A 13,468-nucleotide genomic window follows, 5' to 3' on the forward strand; every position below is an offset into this window, starting at 1 on the left:
TTAGGTCTTCTGTCATACCGGCTCAGCGGACCAGAACTAGGGTATAGCCATTCATTTGGCCTCTGACAAAACCGCAGAAATAGGCTCTGAAAACCCATAACTCCACTGTCCCTCGGCCCAGTTCTCCCTGACAATCCCTCAACTGAACCACACAATTCTGGCTACAGCGGAGACTCCTTCAACTTTCCATTAGCTCTGGACGATGCTCGAGTGTGTTAGCGTCAGAGAATGTAATGTAATAAGAAGTCTGTGTCAGAGAGGACTGATAGAAGAGGAGGTAGAAAGACTGTGAGATCACAAAAGGTTGGATTGGTTCTTCTTAATAACTATTATTGAGAAGTGCACTAACTATGTGGAGGACAACTGCCTTAGTTAACTCACATGAGTTGTTCTTCTTCTTGTGTGAAAGACGGAGGAAAAGGACTAGGAGATGGTAAAGAGGCGACAATGATATATAAGTCCTAACCCTGAGTCCTGAGGAGCACCATCCATGCAAATGACCACATAAACAGGGGAAGAGATACAGAGAGAAAGCCAAACACGAGGCCATGAATCAAGCAGGGCTGAAAGGCGGCCATCGAAAACAAGGTCAAAGCAACAATTCCACCGCCACAATTGCCGTTTCACTTCACAAATTACATCGAGGCTCGTTCCCATAACTTTGGAGACGCAGTTAAACTTAGAAAACTACAAACCAACATCCTCATGATGCAAAATCTTCCTGTCATCCTGCACCATAAAAACAGGACAATCACAAAAAGGACCAATCTATTTCAAACAGTTAAGAATACTTACCACCTCATTTAAAACAGCAGGGCGCCGCTTTCTGCGTTAACATCCAACAAGTTAGCAAGAGCGGGTCCCGCAAAATCCATAGCGTGTCGACCGCATTCTCACGCATCCGCGACCCAAAATAATATCTGTGCCCCGTGTGCACATGCTGGCAGATACAGACAGACGCAGCCTGTTATTGGATTTCAGCTCTGAGGAATGAGGGACTGTTTGGAAGCGCCGTGCCGCACGGCTAGCAGAGAAAAGGCGTGTTGTGCGAGCAGAACAATCCCAGCGTTTGAGCCCCTCTGACCCTGCCTTGGCCCCCACATCGCTAATGGCCAACACAGGAATGTGGGCTCCGATCGCCGGAGGAAGACAGACCGGGGGAAAGACGGCATCAAAGAAAGGCACAGAGCAGCCACAGATTGTATATTGCAAACATGTCAGTTACAAGCATGAAATGTATATTAACATGTCTGTATATAGAGCGCACACAGACATGCAAAACTGTTCGAATTTGGCAATGATCTAATTCCATTCATTAGAGGGGTGAGGGGGCTGTATGTGACACCAATAGAGGCCCCAGAAGAGCAGTGATATTTCCTGAAGTGGCCAATTTTGGAACTCGGGACACAGAACTCCTCCCTTTTCAGGGCCTCGGGGTAAAGTGCAAAGTGTCCTTTTTCCCTCCCTTGTTTCCTCTCAGCCTCCAGCTCTTGCATTTGTTCACAGCCTCCAGAGCCGAGCTGTGTGTTCCCTCCAAACAATACGCCTTCAGTAACTCGTCCATCCTCTCCCTTGTCTGTAAAAAACCCCCAATCGATCCAGCTTCTTCCCACAGGAAGTGAGCAGCTGGCAGCGGAAGGGTAACGCGAGGGCTGACAGACTGATATATCAGCAAACTCATGCACAATTCACACATCAAAGAGCCAGCCAGAACTCAAGCTGAGGTTATGTATGGCATAATTAACCTATTTTTCATACGGAAGGAAATCATCAATCATTGCGCGGAAAAAGAATCTAATAGGGACCCTTGACGATAAAACTAGTTTTGCATGAGTTCAGTTACAGTAAGTGATAGATATGTAGATTTTATTGAGTTTATGAATGCATATCATAGAATGACTGACGTTGAAGAGTCACAGGGGGCAGCTATGAATGTGTAAAAGTCAAGCACTGAAGCGTATTCATCAACTTAAAAGAAATTGTGATCATGGGGAACTCTATGCAGGATCTAAATCTGTGTGAAGGCCGTGGGGTCAAACATCCATTTACTTAACAGTAATAATGTGAAATGCATTCAGCTGCACAAAGTGGATATAAGAGCAAATGCAAGAGACTGGTTTTAGAAAACATCACTGCTGTTTAGTCGGGAATTAGTAGCACATTTCAAAAGTAGCGATAATACACATGTGCGGGGAATTATTATCTCGGAATTTTTGTGTTTGGATAAACTCGCTTCCTGTAAAGAAAAGTGGGTCAGTGTGTGAGACTGTATGCTATTCCCATATGATGCCATACAGCGCAGAACTAATGAAAACAAAGCCGCCGTGACTAGTGCGAATCTGCATCGGGGCTGACCTACATTTAAAACAGGAAACAACACATGTACAAACACGCACACACAACAGAGGAGATTTACTGACAGATTGTCAGTAAACACCAAACTGCATCCAACAGAACCTCGACTGTCTCCAGCTCCGCAACACAAAGAATCCCCCCAAGGTCTCGACTCGCTCAGAGGCGACGGGGAGGTTTAGAGGCCTCCTCTCCACGGATCACAGCTGACAAATCCACTGCTGACAAGAGCTCACGCTGCAAAGGGTTTTCTGGTAGATGTGCGACTCTCTGCTAGGAAACGGACCTGACCTAAATATTCCATAAGACAATTTCCTTGTCTTTACAGCAGCCAACTTTTGGCTTTGTTGAGGACATAATTTCAAATGTCCATGACAGAACTTGCAACATATTGCCTATATCTCATTGCGACTGCCAATTCATGAGAGCGAGGTAAGCGATGGGCCAAGATTCACAGAGGTAACACCCATAGTATCAAGATGCACATGACATGGTGGAATGTATGTGCAAAGGCGGATATATTGTAATTTGGCCAATGAATGAAGAGCAGAGAGAGAAGAAGGGGAGATAAAGGGAGAGGAAGGCAAGATAAAAGTTGAGTGAAGGTGGTTTATGCAATGGCATATAAAACTGTCCAGATGACAATCTGAATAAACACACACATCCATGCACACGATGACGACGGCTGCCCTCCTTCACAACCTCCTCGGCTGAAAATCAAATTTTAAGGTGAGAGTGGTCGAGGTGAGAGTGTTATAGAGAGGTAGAGTAAAAGAGGAGAGGTCAGGGGTCGGGGTGTCAGGGGGTAATGGGGCGGGGGGGGGGGGGGGGTGTACTTACGTTGCAGTTTGAGGACTGGTTTAGATTGGACGCAGATCCTTCAGTCCACTCTGCAGTGTCAGAACTGCTGGACTGTCTGCTGCGCTCATACTCCTTCAGCTACGTGGAGAAGAAGAGTTTAGAGAGGCAGAGGAACATGGGTGGGGTGGGGGGCACCCACTCTCACCACGGCATGCTACATCTCTCCGTACTCTAACAGACAGTTGTGCATTCACAGGGCATGTATACAGACAGAACAGAAAGACTCAACCAGTGATGTAGAGGTAAATAAAAGGTGTGTATTGTAAATGTGAGTTTGGTGCAAACAATCACTGAACTAAAAGCATTAATCTATATTAATAATATCAATATACTCCTGTGAATAGCCTTCTTTTGTGTGTGGGATGATTTTTTTGTCATGAAGAGTCATGCCTGCCTTTCTGAGCAGACATCAATCTTACACCATAAATAAAACTGATTGAATTTTATTAAGTTTATAGTGCACTACATTCCTGGACACATACTATCTATCACTATACTGGCAATACTAAAAACCAATACGATGGTATTGATCAGCGGCACACACTATATAAAGACACCCAAGCACAACAAGAAGTCAAATCAAGTATCCACAAAAGGCAGATCATTGATTGGTTTAACTGAGTGTCAAATCAAAGTTCTGGTAACGATCTGCCTTGTGGAGAGCTGCTGGACTGTCATGCTACCCATGAGCAAGGCATTACAGGAGGGGGGCCGGGGGGGGGTGGGGGGGGGGGGTTTGACAGGAAGGAAGGAGGGAAGATAAAGAAAGAGGAAGAAGAAGAAGAAGTCTGAAATTGATTCAAAAAGAAATGTAAGGGAATTTTAAAGGAAAGCCAAGTAATTATCCACCATGTCCACCTAGAGAGAAACACCACAATGCACCAGAGCATCCCAACCACCAGATGGAGCTGTTGAGTTACTAAGAACCGTCAACCTCGCCATTATGAACTGAACAACACACACACACTCCAAGAGCTCACACCCAAAAAATCCCCAGACTCCTGAACATCTGGATAAACACCAACAGTTTGGAGTTTGTGTGTGTGTAAAGAGGACAATGCTGGGTTAAGATGCGGGGGCCTCGTACGGGTTAGTAAGAGTGAGTCGTTTTAGTAAGCGGGAATACGGAGCAGAAGGGAGGGGAGGCTGGAAACGAATCCCGGGGGAGGTGAGGGGATCTGGGGGGGGTTGAAGGGAGACTACAGACCGGCACTACTAAGGGAAGGGGTCAGGTGAGGGTGGGGAGAAAAGGTGCAACATGAGGCAGGAAGTCAGCGGAGCTTCCTACCCGAGCTAGAGCTTCTTCAACAGTGATCATCTTCTCTTTCACCATCATCATCAGCTGGATTCGCTCTTCGTCGCTCATGGTGATCTCACTGGCCACATAGCCGATGTCTTCTCCTGAAGGGTGTAACGGCAAGAGAGGTCAAATACGGAGCAACATTTTTATTCAGTATAGTAGAAAAATAAAGCAACACAAACCTTTGGATGTCTGTCGCATGACTGGTTTGTGCTGAGACTTGCGGAAGTTTTGCCAAAAAGATTTGTTCTTCTTCTTATTGTCCCATTTACCTGAAGGGGAAGGCAGGTTCATTATTCAGGTTGTAAATATTTGCATTGGTATATAGACCAGGGATGTAAGAATATATCGATACGCTTGAGTATCACGATATTATGTTTGTTTGGTGATACTGTATCGATTCTCAAAAACACTATACATTTTTAATTAATAGTTTAAAAAATATATATATATACAGTATGTTTCACTGTATTTTACATGTTTTGTTTACTGAATTTGTTTACCTAAAGAGTCCTGCAAGCCCTTTTATTTTATTTTTTTACTGTTAATTCCTTTGCTTAGATTGCACAAAAAGTACTGTTATGATGTTGGATGTTAAAGGGGCTGTGTGACTGTTCTGACTGCATAAAAAATTTAACTTTCTTTACTCAGATTTTATGCATATGGTGGTGTGTTCTTCAGACAGCTTTCCTAAAATTTGATTTAAAAAATAGCAATATATCGCCTTGCTTACAAGTATAAAAATATATCGAATCGTAACCACTGTATCACGATACGGACCGTATCGCCAGATTTTTGCCAATACACAGCCCTAATATAGACTCTATTCCTTGCAACAATTAAGTATGACCCTTACACATACAGTATATGTCTGTCTGGTTATTCCTATCTTTCAATTTCACTCCAATGATCAATACATTTTAAGCTAAATCTTAAAAAGGGAAACATATTAGGGCAGCAGTAGACAAACGTGAAAATGCATCTCAATTTACCTCCAGATCCATCTTCAGAGCTGGATTTGTGCAGAGGCATTCTGGAAGGAAAAAGAGTAAAGACAGAAAGAATCAACATTAGAAAAATACATCTTCTTTCTTCCTACTCCCACGCCCTATCATAAAGTCTCCAGTCTCTGTCAACCACAGTGCTTCAAAAACACCGTAACTGTGTTTTGCAAGTGTTCATTTTTGGCACTGAGGCTCTGCAGTTCTGTCTGTCCGCCACTTGGGGTCAGTGGTGGTACTTATGTGACAGCAAAAGCAGCCAGGCTCCTGAGGCTTGAGAGGGAGAAGGTGGAGGAGAGGATGTAGACAATGACACCCCTGTCGCACAAACAAGAGGGTCAGATGAAGACGGCGGTACTACAAAGTGTTTAAGGAGCAGTGAAGAACGGAGGAAGGTCAACAAGATGAAGAAAAAGACAGGGTGAGAGCATGTGAAAGGGAAGAGGGGAAAGTATGGAAGAGAGAGAGGGATAGGGGAGGGGGAGGAGGAGGAGGAGGAGGAGGAGGAGAAACCACAGGGCAGACTCAGCCTGTTTGTGTTTCCACTTCCCTCCACAGGAGAGACAGTCACGAGGAAGACAGAGGGAAGAAGAGAGGGCATAAGAGATGGAAAATAACTGAGTATGATATGTCCATAAACCTTCCTAAATAACCAGTACTAACAGGGAAAACATAACTCAATGTGTGACACATGGACTGCACTCCAATCAAAAAGTCATGTATGAGCAGCCTCACCCAACGTTCTATCTAGCAAGTCCAGCAGCATGTGAGGCCGCGGCTGACTCTCCCTTGTTCTGGAGGACACCAGAAACCACATCAACGGCAATCTATTTCTGTATCCATTATATAAAAAAGGTGGGGGGGTGGGTGGTGAGCTTCAGCGGTTCATGTTCAAAGTAGCTGCTGGAAACTTCACAGAAGGAGAGACTTTGTTTTCAGATTGAGCTAAGTGGGCTGAGTACGAGGGAGTGAAGCTTCAGGGCGGATTATGTCGGTGGATAACGCCCTACAGGTGTGTTTATGTGTGTGTGTGATGGTGTGATGATAGCGGCGGCTGCACACTGTAAGCTTTTCCGTTCTTTCAATTAAAAGGGAATAAATCATAGGGGGGAAAAAGGAGCGATAAGACATATTTGTCTAGTTGAGATCCTCAGAGACCTATTAAGTAAATCTCTCCACTAAAGGCAGAACTGTCTCACCCTTTTTTACTCCCTCTTACTTTCACACATCCACACACCATGTTCACACGGGCACACGCAGCTGCTGAGCCGTGCAGAGAGACAGGTGGCTGTGCCAGTGAAGCGATGTGAAAGTGTGTGACAGGATCAAAACAAGACGAACAGGTCACTTCCACTCTCCAGTGGCTGCATCTGTCTGTGTGTGTGTGTGTGTTCATATGTTTGTTGAGACATGGCAGCCCCTCTCTTGGTGCAATGGGAAATCTTCACGTGGCTTAAAGCCCCGGCTGCCATGGCAACATAATGAGATGCTAATTGAATGGAGGCCTGTATGGTTTGCCCCTCTGTTCACCCCCCCCCCCTCTCAGATAGGCTAGGGCCAAAGCTAATGCTAATAGAACTCACTCAATAGAGGCTTTTCTGTGGCAGCGATGCACCCCCATCCTCTCCCTTCTCCCTCCTCCCTCCTCCCTCCCTCCTCCACGCTCTATAAATTAACCTCACACATGCATGCACTCACACACACTCGCATCCGCGCGCTCACGAGCCTGACGTCTCTCAGAGGAAGGTGTCAGTCCGGCATTGTGTGGCTAGGCAACTTAATTGGTTTAACCTTAAATCTTTGGCATGCCTTTCTATTTCAATTTATGCTCTTTGCATTGAGTAGGGCACATTTAACTGCTTTTGATCTCATTAGCATAAGAAGCCAACTTTCTTTCTTTCTGCATACTATTAAGTACAGTATCTTAACTTTGGCTGAACCTATGTAGGATAGGTGAAAGTTTATTTTAATGATACCTCTGCATTGTGTCACAATAACATGAGCTAATGCTATTAGAGCTATGGGTGAATTGCAAGCTTGATGTCTATGTTATAGTACGAGGCTCCACTTATATGTCGGATATACTCAATGTATTGCGGCTTGTTCTACATGGAATGTAGTAAATGACTATTTTGCGAACATCGAGTACAAATATTAAGACTTGCTTTAGCGTTTCCCTTCTCTCACGGCTGTCTCTCACTCTCCTGGGCGAGTGTGTGTGTGGCGTATGAGCATGGATGTGCGTACCGGGCGTGTGTTTTTGTATCTGAAGGAAAGCAGGAAACTTGGAAAGAGCCTGGAGAGAGCGAAAGAAGTGAAGGGTGAGGCGAGTTTATACGTGTTGAGGTCGGAAAAAGGTGATGGAAGATGCCCGCCTCCACTTCAAAAAAGACAATCAAACTATCCCCCACATTGTTTTGCAGTTGGTGTATATACTAGGCGTTACGGTAAGAGCCTGTAAGAACTGGCTTCGTAATAAAATCCAGCAAAAACTGATTTCAGAATAAAAGTGATCCTCCGGTGAATGTGATAGGAAGTCAGTCAGTCAATAATAAATAAATAAAACATAATAGATAAATATTAAATAATAAATACAATTAGTGATAATTTAATAAACTACCACCTGGAAACTGTATTTCAGAGAAAATTTGAATTCCAATGGTGTGAATTATTAGTAAAACTTAATAAGAAATACATTTCTAAAGACCGATCTGACTTCAATATGACTTTACACCACCTCAAAGTGTTCAGATTAGTATATATATATATATATATATAGACTAAAAATATCAAGATCTTATTTAGAAGCCATATCGCCAAGCCCTAGCTGTACTATAGGTGTGTTAAAAACAACACTTCTGCACGTAAAAAATAAGAGATCAACATCAGGATGATTGAATAAGTGATGCTGCGTAGGGAGCCGTTATATGATGCAGTATGAATCACAGGTTTAGCATCCTGTTTGACAGAGCTGCTGTCCAGGAGAGATGATAAAGCAGCGCAGAGCCAGATTTGGACACACAGCTGTGTGCATAAATCACAACATTGCACACGTGTTCTGTGTGTTTGAGGACTACGGGGGTGGCCACCTGGAGCGAGGTGATCTCCGGTGTTCTGGTGGAGACAATGAAAGGCAGCGACCCCGTGCGACAGTCGCAGTGTCCACAGGAAGAGCAGAGGGATGACCTCTTCGGGGGTCACGGAAGAGGTCAGGGGGTCACATGGAAGGGGAAGATAGAAGATCATATGGAAGGGAAATAAAGAAATCATACACACAATTGAAAAACTGCATGATTTTTGTGCTTGTGCGTGTATTTCCCTGCCTCCTGTGCTCCACTCTCAGAAGCAAATAACAGTTCCATGAGGGCTGCGACACTCAGCCACAAGTGGTAAATACGCTGACAAGGTACTTTAGTTTTCCAACATGGTACTGTTGTTCTTCACATGGCACAGCTTACATTTCCATCTGATTATTAGTTGCATAAGCTGGGCTTCCAACTGCCTCGAACTGTGCGATCTTACAACCCCTGTTAGAGCCGATAATCAACACGCACACGTATGCTTTCATCAAGATCCATTTACCTCTGCTGTTAACTTCTCTGATAAGCTCGCTGCAACAATACCCACCAATCAATCACCTTTCAAAAACAGGAAGCTTGAACCCCTCCAGCCTTCTGAGAGCACTCTGTCGCATACCAGGCATCATGGGAGCTGTGCCCACCTACTGCCAACAAAGTGACAAGGAGACGCACAGACAGAAGGGGTGGCGCAGCCCAAGAGATGAAGTCTGGGTAATCTCCTCTTGGTGCTATTGTCCTGCAGCGAGGTGATGATGGGGGTATCCGTGTCTGTGCGTGTGAGCGCGCCTCTTGTGAGGCGGCGAGGAATGTGTCGCGAGGAATGGAGTGGGCTTGTCTATCACCCTGCCTGCCGCATGATAAATCACTCTACCTGAAACCCATTCACCACAGTGGAGAGTGGACAATAGGCAGTGTAATAGAGAACAGAGAGGAGAGGGGCTGGCAGAGAAAGGTTTCTGAGGCTTTGGATGGGGGACATTTTGTCCTCCAGCATAAAAACGAGATTAATTAGATACAAAAAAGTTCCAACTTTCACACCAGAAATGGAGTCTGGGCCTTTGTAGGAAGATAAATAAATGGAAGAAAGAGTGGAAATGACAGGAGGTGAAGAGACAGGTGAATGTGGAGCAGTTTCATTAGAGATGAACTGAAGACTCAAGGTGAGACAGGGTCTGAATGTTTATGAGAGAGGTAGCCTGTGAGGCACAGAGGACAGAAAGAAACCAGGCTGACAGGAAGAAGTTAGGGGCTCTTTGTGGGTCTCGCTCGAACAGCAGTGAGACGTCATTCCAAAAATTTGGCATCTGGTTCCCATCATCCTCAGCATTTGTCTGTGCAACGTATACAGCCATGGGAGAAGAGATCATGTCTGTGGTATGCGCTTCCTCTGCCGCACGTGGTCGTCACGTGAACATGACAATTCCACTGGGGGGTCACGCAGGGGTGATGGACACGAACAAACACCCAAAAAAATGGAGATAAAGGAGACAGTTTCTGATTCACACTAAGATTTATTTAACCTTTGGCCCTGGCAAACATGTTGTCGGGGTTTGACTGGGGCTCCCAATTCCTGCACTAATCTATCCCTCCACTCATCTCTGCCAGAGCCCGTTCGGAGCGCGTGCCCGTCCAGAACGATTGGGACGATTGCTTGACCCCCAAAAAGTGCTGCTTGTAGCGTTGTCGAGAACCGCGGTATGGCTGCTTGTACCCGCCGAGTGTGAAGTTGGGTGGATGAACGGTTCTCCAGATATGTGAAGGGCAGTCATACATACACAGAGATGATGCTTCTACAGCGCCACCTTTTGGCAAAATGGAACCAAATGTGTCACTCAGACATCATATCTACACATGTCTACCAAATGTGGTCACACAAAGCGTTCAGGTGATATGACATTTTTTGTAATATAAGCCCTGCCCACAGCATTTTGAGCTAAATTTGAGGGCCAGCTATAGCAAAACTTTATGGAACATCAACAATCCAAAAACTTTTTCCGGCTTTGTCCAGAAATGTTCTGTACCAAATTTGGTGAAAATTTATAGGAGTAGCAAAAAAGAAGCAGAATTGGACAAAATTCAAAATGTCGGAAAATCAGTGTAGATGCAAACGAGCGTGTTTTGTTTTGTGTTAAGTTTGAGAGTTAGGGTTCAAAAGTTACAGGCCAAAACTAGGGATGTACCGATACTGATACCGGATCAGCTATCTGGCCGATGCTGACTCAAGTAGCTGGATCGGATATCGGTCATGTAAGGTATGTTTATATACTATACTATACACTGGAATTTTTAATTCCCTTTTAAGTTTGGACCAATTCGTTGCTGCATTAAAAAGGTTTACACTTGAATTGTAATTCCTGTTAATTCTGAAGACTTTTTACCAAGTTGTTGTTGTACAATTTATTATTTTAATAATAAAGAACAGTTCACAAAATTTGTATCTATGTATTTATTTGTTACATTTTGTTTTACAAAGTTAGGAAAGTAATGTTTGAGTCAAGCCTGATGTTTCCTTATACATAAAAGTATGATCCCAGTCACTTCCACACTGTGAGGTATACAGCTTATTAATTAAACACTGGTATCGGATCGGTACTCATTATCGACCGATACCCAAAGCCCAGTTATCGCGATAAGTATCGGGACAGAAAAAGTCAGATCGGTGCATCCCTAGCCAAAACATAAAGTTCATTGTTGTTATTCTGTATCGAAAATCTCCATTAGTCATCTTGTTGCGAGGAGACATTTGAATATTTTCTTGACCTTAAGTCTCGTTTAACAGACGTCAAACAAACCCAGGGCCTTTCATTTAATTCCGTTTGACAGCGGGGCATTTAGAGAGCCATTTTTCTTTAATGTGTATAACAGTGTAGAGCAGTGATCTCATGGTGGGCCATGGTGGAGAAATGTCATAGACACAATATACAGCAGCATGCAGAAATGAACACACACACACTTTGTGTTACAGGAACCAGTGAAAAGGAACCCCACCCATGCCTGGTTCCATCCTGCTCTTTCATTCGTACTCCTTTGCTGTAATCATTTGGCCATCGCTCCTCTCTGTCTCCCCCCCAACCCTCTCCCCTGCTGGACACAAAGGCAGGAAGGAAGCACGAGAACAGAGAATGGCTGCTAGACTGAGCAGGTCAGCCGAAGGAAGCAGTCAGTGGTTTTCCTTTAACCACAGCAGGGATGTGACCAGAGGACCGACTATGGGTCGTATGTGTGATGTCTATGAATGCGGAGGGTCGATTTCCTTTATCCTCACTTAAAAATCTTCATGTTAATTAGGTGATGTTTTATCTAATAGTGATATATTTCATCATTATAAGCATTTAAATATTTGGGATCACACACTCATCCATGAAGAGTTTACCACCTGAGGAGCTGACCTCCTATGCGAGGTCAGAGACCTTTCGCACAAGCCGTCACATAAGAGATCTATCAATCACATGAGCCGCATATGGAGGTGATGCGTGTATTTCCACTCGGCTCTCCATCTTTAGCTGCGGACATGCAGAAAGGCCAAGTGTGATCCATGATTATGTGTGCAGGCATGTACGGTCTGATGCGATCCAGACGCAGGCTTCGCTGCACATTGTTTTGACATGCAACAGACACACATTTCAATCCAAGCGTGTTTCATGGTTCCACGCCGGCTCCGGTCACATGTTACAGTGATTAACGTAGAGGGGGGGGGGAGAAAAAAAAAAAACTTACTTTCTGTCTGTTTCTGGAGTAGACACCTCACTGCTGAAGCCTAATGATTCCTGAGGAGAGAGAAGGAGACAGGGGTCAGATTGACGCTATGATATGTCTAGGGCTTTTATTGTGACAGGTAAGAAGGGAAGAAGTGGAACTGCCTTGCTCTACCTTTGTCAAGGTTGAAAAGAATAATACAGTTTGCCGTCTTGGTTCGGACTACAAAGCCTCTGTGTTGTTGTCTCATACATACAGGCGCAACTAAACCGGTTCCGCAAAACATGAATGGTTGATGCTTTTATTCATGGTGCAAAAGCTCAGAAAATCAACCTCGTTCTGCAAAGAATTGACCTTTAGGCCTTTAAGCTTATGTTTTGCGCCCATAGTGCCTCTGCTTACCTGGATCTCAGTGCGGAGCTGCAGGGATGTGCTGCTTGTATCCTGTTTCTCCTGAAAAAAAAAAGCAAAAGGGAGAAGAAAAGAGGTCAAATGCCAGTGTCAAGGATCAATCCCTTAATAACATATGAACTGTGAGCACAGAATAAAGATTAGAAATGAAAAACACAAGATCTGTATATGGAGGAGAAAGGTCAGTTGACTACAGAAACAGTGGATGGCGTGTTGAACAACGCCCTCATGTGGGAAAGACGTTCTTTGGTTCAGGTTCATGTAGACACACCTGCATGTCAGTGAAAACAAACACTAGCACGTGTGTGCACACCAACGACCCAGCCAGTCATAGACGGCTCAACATGTCAAGTCTCGCTTCAGGTAAACCTGCAATACACGTTCTGATTGTTATTGAATACCGTTGGGCGGTGGTGGAGCTGAGTGAAGTGTTGGCTTCCCCAGCAGGACAAGAGATCACAAAAGCACCGACGTAACTGGCTACATGAATTCCATAGTGTGAATACAATGACGTTAGGGTGCACCTCCCTCTACACAAAACAACACCTGCTGGGTTGCCTCAAATTTTTGGAATATTCCAAGTTGGACTGAATGAAATGGCAGCACACAAGGACAAACTGGTTTATGCAGTATATTGAAAACAGATATCCAGACGTTGGCCATGGATTTACGGGACAAACTATAAAAAGAACGTCCTGTACACAAGCAGTGGAAAACAGCACATGTCTTAACCTCTCTTTTCTTACAAAATGTTGCTGAGCTTCTCC

At 44.4% G+C, this 13,468-nt stretch overlaps 1 protein-coding gene across 7 annotated transcripts in view; it reads right to left on the reverse strand.

Moving 5' to 3' along the window:
- The window catches only part of sash1a (SAM and SH3 domain containing 1a), a 187,447-nt gene that overhangs the window by 23,274 nt on the left and 150,705 nt on the right, over positions 1 to 13,468 (reverse strand). For 5 of the 7 annotated variants that reach the window (XM_074616170.1, XM_074616171.1, XM_074616175.1 and 2 more), the window contains exons 3-8: positions 12,693 to 12,743; positions 12,312 to 12,361; positions 5,506 to 5,546; positions 4,696 to 4,785; positions 4,502 to 4,614; positions 3,193 to 3,291 (exon numbers count right to left, since the gene is read on the reverse strand). In XM_074616170.1, the coding sequence (XP_074472271.1) occupies positions 3,193 to 3,291; positions 4,502 to 4,614; positions 4,696 to 4,785; positions 5,506 to 5,546; positions 12,312 to 12,361; positions 12,693 to 12,743 (444 nt within the window). The remainder of the gene's footprint in view (positions 1 to 3,192; positions 3,292 to 4,501; positions 4,615 to 4,695; positions 4,786 to 5,505; positions 5,547 to 12,311; positions 12,362 to 12,692; positions 12,744 to 13,468) is intronic. The other 2 variants (XM_074616172.1, XM_074616176.1) reach the window with 1 other exon arrangement.

The sequence above is a fragment of the Sebastes fasciatus genome, chromosome 18 (genome assembly GCF_043250625.1).
Source record: "Sebastes fasciatus isolate fSebFas1 chromosome 18, fSebFas1.pri, whole genome shotgun sequence".
Lineage (NCBI taxonomy): Eukaryota > Metazoa > Chordata > Actinopteri > Perciformes > Sebastidae > Sebastes > Sebastes fasciatus.